Source organism: Protomyctophum bolini (genome assembly GCF_963924005.1).
Source record: "Protomyctophum bolini genome assembly, chromosome: 23".
Lineage (NCBI taxonomy): Eukaryota > Metazoa > Chordata > Actinopteri > Myctophiformes > Myctophidae > Protomyctophum > Protomyctophum bolini.
In genome coordinates this window covers 14,590,672-14,599,493 of record NC_137884.1, presented here as the reverse complement: position 1 = coordinate 14,599,493, position 8,822 = coordinate 14,590,672, and the positions used below count along the sequence as shown (strand labels likewise).

The window sequence follows — 8,822 nt, the reverse complement described above, 5'->3', positions numbered from 1 at the left end:
GAGGATACGTCCCAGTTGCATCCATGCAATGTATTTTCGTTCTGAAGTAACCACTTCAAATATACAAACACAAATATACAAACACATATGCAGTAAGAATATTAAACAATAATAAAAATATACACTATATATTTGAAGCAACCACTTATAACTAGTATAAAGCATACAAGCCAAATGTGTCTTTTCATTTTGTTTATCATTGATATTTAAGAAGCATAGCACAGCACTGTAGAAAATCAGTTTTCCCGTTGCTTTCGTTCTTGTTTTTGTTTGTTTTTCAGTCAAACTGTAACTTTGTAACCATCGTTCTGTATGTTCAACTGTATTGTTTAAACATGACTGAGATAAATAAACTAACTAACTAACTTTGATAATTTTGCTGTCAGAAAGGGTTAGATCTTAAAGAAATGGTGGCCATATTGAATGTTTGAGTGGCCAGTGCCTTTTGAGTGGCCCTTACAGAGGATCTGTGCCAAATTTCATACTTGTATCACAACCTGCTCGATTCAGTGCTTTTTTTATATTTGATAATAATTTTAGCTCCCCCGCTTCCTATACAAACCCATTGTAACTTGTCTTCAACCTCAATGTATTATAAAATATATAACCATCCCGTGGCGCGCTCTGCCTGCATGCCCTGTGCTGCCTGTCAGCCTGTCTGTCACCTCGATGGATGCGTTAGTAGAAAGCAGGCAGCGAGCGACGTCCACAACCACGTGTTCTGGAAGCGTCACCCTGATAGGGTTGCGTGAAGGGGGAGCTACCCATGGAGCTACCTGGTTCTTCTTCTTGTACGTGGGTGACGGTCTATTTGGCAACCCGTTACCGCCACCTATAGCGTCATTATAGCGCTTTACACTTCCACACTTCCACATTTATAAGTGCAGTTCTGCCATTGTGGCAGTACTTATTACACAATTAACAAAACCAAAATATCTTTTGATAGATCTAATGGGTGTGATCTGATCACCCTGTGTTAACCCTGTGTTAACTGCATGTGTATGTTGTGACTGAATGCAGTGAAGGTAGTTGTGACAGGACATTTTACAGTACATTACATTCTTTCTTTCTTTCTTTCTGCAGCTGAATACTGTGCCTCAGCCTGCTGTAGAAGCCCATATGCCAAAAAGGTTGATACTACCATTACCAACACTCTCTGGATCATAACTGGTTGCCTGAAGCCCACCCCTGTGTTCCACATGCCAGAAGGAATTTCCCTGGCTGGCCTCCGACGAGAAGCTGCTATCCTTACACCAGAAACATGTCTGGTAGTGATGGACGGGTCAGGTTTTTTCATAACCCGACCAGTGTGCTACCGAGGTTGAGTGAGAAGATGGCAGTGTGGGACTGGTCGGTTACTGCTATTGCCACCGGAAAAGTAGTGGGCGAGCTATCCAGACGTATGGTGGAGCGACGTGACTGGAGGCGACGCTGGATCCTGGCCATCACTTACACAACTGATGAAGTCAAGTAGACGGCTCAAGGTAGGAAACGCTTGTATTGTATGCTTGTTTGGGACCCAATGGGTCAACATGTTCAGTGACTGGCTCTGGATGTGAATCTGCAGTCTGTATGTTGTGTTGTGTCTGCAGTTGACGGTAGTGAGTTCTAACAGGTAACAGTATACCTGTATGTGTATACAGTATGTGGCTCTTGGTCACTCAATTATCCTATGCGTGAGTTTACCATTTCCTTTTTAAGTTCAAGCTTAGCTAGAGGTCTTTGACCTAACAGACATTGACTCCAAATGTTAATATGGAAAAGATTAAGACTGATGTGTATCTGCAGTATGTCTGCTGTGCCTTGGCTGATGTTGAAAGTTGTGATCTTTGACATTCCTCGTGGCCGTTATTCTTTCTTTCTTTCCAGAACTGTTGCTCTGTGTCATAGAGCTCTATAGTAAAACATGCAGTTGCTGTATGTTCCTCAAGGATACGTCAGTGTCTGTGTTGTTGGTCTGTGTGTGGTGCACTGTGCGTACGTCTTACCTATTGACAGTGATGTCACGAGGACATCCTGTTAAATGTCCCCTCACCATCCTGGTTAATGGCGTACACTCCATAGTCCAGTTGGCGCTGCAGCATGGGGTGGAGGTAGTAAAGCCACTGTATCAGGTGTTGACTCCGATTGCGGAACGGGATGATGATCGCCACCTAAAAAGAAAAGAGTACATTTCAATGTTAAATGATGGTACTGGGGCAGGGAAGAGATGCGGGAGACTGATGCCATTGTACTGTAGTAGTGGAAATAGCCAATGTAAGGATAAATGGGGTACCACTGTCAGCCACTGACCCAGTGGCTGACAGTGGTTCTAGTGTTCCATCAGCAAGGAAGTTCACTTTCACTTCCACCCTCAGGTGGTAATACCATACCCATGACAGAGCTTAGGTGCTTCTGGGCTCATACTGTACATCTCCCAATAAGAATGACACGGACAGGCTGTGTCCTGTTCAGCCAGTTGGATTAGTGTCAGTGAGACGAGGGCTTGTAGATGACCTTCAGTGCTATGAGGGCTTTATTTCAAACTGGGAGCTACTTGGGGACCAAGCAAGTCAGGAACGATTCAAGTTGAAAAGGCATGCCCCACATGGTTATACAATACCCTGTTGGACCAGAGTCGGAGAGTATTTGCTGTACCTGTTGTTAGAGTATCCTGTGTGACACAGATAATGCATGTAACCTCATGTGACCAATCACATGAGCCAATATAAGTGGCAGTGAGGAGAGGAGAGGAGCAGAGGTGGCGGAGGAGCGGAGAGAGGGAGATCAGTGGGTGGGGGGTAGAGATAAGGGGGGAGTGGGAGGGAGAGAGAGAGAGAGAGAGAAGAGGGAGAATGAGAGAGGGGAGAGAGAGAGAAGTTGGGGGCTAGATGTGATTGCGTAACGGCACAAACGTCTAGTGGACATAAAAACGAGTGGACAATATCAGAAACACAAATAGTTTTCATAGTCTACAGGTAACTTACAGGTCATTTAGGCTATGGTCATCTAAGGCAATTAACCACAGAGTGCACTAATGGAACCAAGAGAGTACACAAATGGAACCAAATGGACCCACAGGGTCCACTCTACAAAGGGAGTGAGGGGCGCACACTGTATTTATATCAGCCACATGATAACATTATAAACATTATAATATCCTCAAAGTCCATAGACTTGGCTGACAAACGGTTTACGTCATATATTGATATATTCATGCCTGAAAATAGGCATGTTGCGTTTGTGATGCCCACCTTCCACTGTCCACCCACAAGGCAATTTTAACATCGGAGGAGGTCAGTTTCTATGAGTTTGATCTGACCTGGTTAACCTGGAATACCTTATGAGAGGCTGATTTGAGGAGAGGGGAATCAGCTGTTCAAGATTAGCAGAAAAGGGAGATAGCTGCTCGTCTGACCTAAAACTGCCCTGACATTATGTCGCGAAATGGAAGGAAATTTAATTGGAATTTGAAGGATGCCAGACACAACATTTATTGGCAGATAAGGAGCTATATATGAAATTGGAGAAAGATCTGGACCCAAATACTACATTTACAATTGAAATTTGGAATACAATAGTTAGCATTGTGGAGGAGATATTTGTAATGGCGAAACTAATTCATACACTGAGACTACAAGAGGAACTATTCATTGAAAAATGGGAGAAATGGACTGAATATAGAAACCAACAGAACGACACAGACAAATGTGTGATATATTTTAACCCTTGCACTGTAACTGTCATTTTATGTTTTTTATTTTTATGTTTACCTGCAAAAAAAAGTAAAAAAAAAACAGGAATCAGCAGAACCTGGATACAAGGTTCCCAGGAAACCCCAGAATAAGTGCTCTCCAAAGCACTGTACCACAAGACACTGTAAGACACTGTCGTACTCATTAAACCCCAGTGGAAAACCCCTACAAGAGGGAGGGGGAAGGAGGAGTCGCCTGGTGAGCTGTGCGGGACAATGGTGTTGGGCAGGGGATGGTTTCGAATTTTCCGTTTAGCTGGGGGGTGGGGGGGGAGTAGGCTTCGACTATTGGGGAATCTACCGGGTCTCAGTTTGCCACTGGGGGCATGTGTCCCACACCACAGAGGCACGGCCTATTTTAACCCAAACCTGAGGCCGATATTACAAATGCCTTATAAACGGTTTTCTGAAAAACCTATGTTGCTATTATCATGTCTGTCGATTGGAAACCTCATTATGTCCGAAACTGTTACTTTTCAGGATTCAGATTTAAAAGCATCAACAGTAGCTGATATACAAGCTCAATACATACCGATTCGTGTTCGTATTCGAGTTGGATGCAAACAGATAGACCAGTCCTCCCTACACTCATTCAATATGGGGTGGGGGTTCTTTTGTATGATCCTGATTATCCTAATTACTGGAATACTACTTGCATATAGCTACAGATAATGTTCGCTTGAATATATGCTCAGATACAATACCGCTCAGGGCCGGATTTAGCCAGCCCCACTAAGGTGGGCAGACAGAATTTGGGGTGTCAAACCACCAAAATGCATAGAAAACTATATGCTATCATCATCAGTTCATCTATCTTCTCTTTGACCAACAGTATATGCTAACCCAATTGCCCTTCCTGCCACTACCTCTGCATTTACCCCGGGCTTGGGACAACTTGTGCAACACAGGAAATGCTTTCTCGTATGTCTTCATGGGTTTAGACACAGTGGCCAGGTCTGTTTCGTTTGGACAACATAAGTTCCCTTTTCAGAGTTGCGTAGTCTGTTCCAGTTCCAGTAAGAGCATGCAAAGGCTCCAACAAGGTTGAGTCTAGAAATCTCTCAGAATAGGGTACAAGGCTTGATATGGTATGATATGATTATGATACTATTGACATACTTTTGACTCCACTATACCTTTCTAAGCCTTATATTTCAAATAGTGAAACTAGCAGATCAACAAACTTGCAGTTTCTTTTTTAACGTCTACATTTTAATATAGACAGAGTTTTAAAGGCCTGCGCACTTACATTATTGTAAAAGAAAGCACTCCAGTACTTCAACTCACGTACACATTTGACAGATAATATTCCACTTGAGTCGTACTTTGACTCAAGTACTGGGGTTGGTTTGTTGTTATTGTTCATCCATGTCTATATATTTGTTATAGATTTCTCATTTGCCAAGATGACCAAGTTCTTTTTTCTTTCGTGCAACATGGTGCGACGGTAGGGGGTTAGGACACGTGCCAGTGTGGAGAAGGAACTCTCACATGAAGCTGAAGACACACCAATTACAAGGGCTGTCACATACAACTTGTGCAACACAGGAAATGCTTTCTCGTATGTCTTCATGTGTTTAGACACAGTGGCCAGGTCTGTTTCGTTTGGATAACATAACTTGGCCAACATTGGCTTTGCAACAATGAGTTCCCTTTTCAGAGTTGCGTAGTCTGTTCCAGTTTCAGTAAGAACATGCAAAGGCTCCAACAAGGTGGAGTCTATAGAAATCTCTCAGAATAGGGTACAAGGCTTGATATGGCTGTCATTAGGTCTAAATTCTTCTTTGATAATCTGTTTTCCATCTCTGAAATGGCCCTGTCGAGGATGCTGAGCAAGGATCTTTTGAGAGACTGAGAGGGGGTGATGGTGGGGTTATCAGTATCTGTATAGCTGGAAGCCCTTCAAGGACCTCTGGGGTAGCCCCAAACCTCACTTTGACCCCATATTATTGCTTATAGCAGCTTTAAGTAAAAGTAGCAATACTGCAACATATACATATTCTGTTAGAACTAAAAGTGTGGAATTCAAAATGTACATAAGAAAAAATACAAAAGTATTGGCTTAAAAATGTACTTACAGTAGGCCTACCAAAAGTAAAAGTAGGCCTACTAAGTAGGCCGATAAACTTTATTTTCTTTGTGTTTGAGCATATAGAATTACTCCTGCTTCGTGGATCTGTTGCTGGAGGCGTGGCTATGTGTAGGAGGTTTTCAACGCGGCTCATTTTCTTCAGTGTGTGCTCTGTGTTGTGTTCTGAACACTTCTCTGTTACACTTTTGCGGTATGGGTTCATTGTTGGGTCTAAAAATGCTGCGCAGTGCCCACCCAATCAGAAACGCTACAGATATTTTGTGATATTTTTATAGGCAAAAAAATAAAGGATCCCCATAACTTTTGATTGGGTGGGCAGGACGCACGTTTGGGTGGGCTGTGCCCACCCCTGCCCCCCCCTAGAACCGGCCTTGATACCGCTTATGTTGTTTGTAAGTGTGTACTCAACATGTCCGGGTTCACCTTTTGGCTACTAGGCTAATCTATCACATAGTTCTTTACAAAGCAGCTTGGTTTCACCGATACAAGCCACCTGATATCTCTAGTATTATTATGTTAGTATAATTAGTTGTTACAGGCTATTTGTAAATGGATTATGTATGTTGATATGTACAGTGGGAGCTAAGTAGAACCCCCGCTCCACCCTGCATTGTATTTCAGTTTGTCCATGGCATGGCATATACACCCTTATTTATTTTGCTGCCAAGGTCAACAGTGATAAAAGTGTAGAGCTTATCCATCTCAGTCTTGTTGATAGTGTATGTGAGGGTATTGAACCCATCTTTGTCCATGGTCAATTTGGTTCTAGCCATCTGGTCAAATCTTTGGGGATTCGGATCATTATGAGAATCTCGGTTATGCTTGATCATTTTGAACCTCCCAATCTGCATGTCAGGCCGAGAGACAGAAGTGAATTTTAGGGCAGTTCTTTGGTAGATATCGTCGTCCTCGCCGCCCCAGCCCCAGTATTCATTTGGGAAGCCATTAATGGCCAAGTACTGCTCTTTGGAGAATGACACAACCCCTCCAAAGATGTTTCGGTAGGGCAACAAGAAATTAAATTTGTCAACAGCCACAGACAGGTGTCTGGGCTTATTAAAACAGCCATAGATGTTTCGGTCATCAAGAGGGATTAGATCCACGTCAGAGAAGACAAAGCAGGTGTAATTGTCCTTCATTGCCTCAGCAAAGCCGACATTCATCAATTTGGCCTTGTTGAAAGTCCCATTTCCGTCCTGGTTAATGACATAAACTCCATAGTCCAGCTGTTGCAGCTGCAGAATGGGATGGACGTAGTAAAGCCACTGTATCAGGTGTCGATGACGATTACGGAACGGAATGATGATTGCCACCTAAAAGAAAATTATTTTTTAAAATGTTTTGAGCACTGAGTTGGTAGGGTGAAGAATGAAAAACAGGAAAATGCTCATAACAGTGGGTGAAATTGTATTTTTTATGCGGACACTCAATATTGCACATATATACAGAAAGAGTTTGGGAAGAGAATAAAGCAACACAGAAAGGAAGGAAGGAACACAGAAAACAAAACAGGCCAATAAAAGGAAGGGAACGTCAAATCAAATAGGGGTGCATACTTAGTTTAGACTAGTCACTGGTTAGACATGGGTTAATTCTGGGCACAAGCCCTGCAGGGTCCAAAGAGCAGGGTGGCACTGTATAAAATTAGGCCAATTAAGTCCGAGGCATTCACCCTGGAAATCTTAATTATAGCGGCTCTCATATAATGTTATGCATTGTTACATATACAAATAATAAAGTAGTGAAAGAACATAAGCTGATCAGTCAGTCTATTCATTTAATCCCTCCATTAATTTACTCACCTTATGATGTGAAATGCAGTCTGGTGGTTTGTATCGTCCTCCCTCAAGTAGAGTAGGGTTTAAGTCTGCTCTCACAGACTCTATGGTCCAGCTCAAATTGAACTCCACATGAAGTGGACCCACCAGGTGAGGAGGCTTCTCAAGACAGGACAACAGATCCTCTTGTAAAATACTTTTTGTGTCTGCATTCTGGGTTTTATTGAGGCTGAAGTCTTGTATTTGTTCAGGTAGCCTGTATCCTGATAAGACCTCAAAATAGTCTGTGGAACACACCCATAACCCAAGCAATATCAACTGAATCATTAGTATGATTAGTATCACCAGCTTTGTCTGCATCTTGATAATTGGCTGTTCAAAGAAATCCCATCGATCTTATTTACTGCCGCTCCTGCAGTGTGTTAGTACTATGTTGACATTGAAACTATATCGGACACGTATTTATTTGATACAGAGCTGGTTGTGAGCTATGTGGTCTAACTGAGTGTGTGGTTTAACTTACAGAGTACATTGAATACAACTGACACTACAGTCCTTCCTGTTCATACATATTTGTACATTATTCGAACAAAAAACTAAACGAAAATAAACACAAGGCCATGTAAATGGCCCTCCTCCTCATTGACCAGGCCTTTTCAAGGTGTGTGTGTGTGTGTGTGTGTGTGTGTGTGTGTGTGTGTGTGTGTGTGTGTGTGTGTGTGTGTGTGTGTGTGTGTGTGTGTGTGTGTGTGTGTGTGTGTGTGTGTGTGTGTGTGTGTGTGTGTGTGTGTGTGTGTGTGTGTGTGTGTGTGTGTGTGTGTGTGTGTGTGTGTGTGTGTGTGTGTGTGTGTGTGTGTGTGTGTGTGTGTGTCGGCGCAGTTTGTTTAATGCCGCGATGGCTGAGGGGACAAAACAAAACTCCTACTAAAACTGACCTTTTTCCATGGCAAGGTTCTGTATCTTTGTCCAGATGGCATGAGGTTAAAGAAGCGATAGAGCAGGGGTGGGCAATTATTTTTACCATGGGGCCAAATGAGAAACAGAAAATATTTTGGAGGGCCGGGCCAAAAGGCTGAACTTAATTATGCATAATATAAAATGTATTTCTATATAAATAGCAGTAAATGGCATTGTTTTGCAAAGCAATGGTAAACTAAATGTGAAACATTTGACTCAAATTATAGGCAGAGTGACTATTTTACATCATGATGATGTACAA

At 42.5% G+C, this 8,822-nt stretch overlaps 1 protein-coding gene across 1 annotated transcript; it reads right to left on the bottom strand.

Annotated features, from left to right (window-relative positions):
* Positions 1 to 2,003: 2,003 nt before the first annotated feature.
* Positions 2,004 to 7,993, bottom strand: LOC308310663 (beta-1,4-galactosyltransferase 1-like; the record flags this gene model as incomplete). The annotated part of the gene is made up of 3 exons (XM_080757044.1): positions 7,628 to 7,993; positions 6,470 to 7,138; positions 2,004 to 2,153 (listed from the first exon to the last, which is right to left on the bottom strand). The coding sequence occupies exons 1-3, from the start codon at positions 7,961 to 7,963 to the stop codon at positions 2,004 to 2,006; spliced, it is 1,155 nt and encodes a 384-aa protein (XP_080613170.1). The 5' UTR covers positions 7,964 to 7,993.
* Between the last annotated feature and the right edge of the window lie 829 nt (positions 7,994 to 8,822).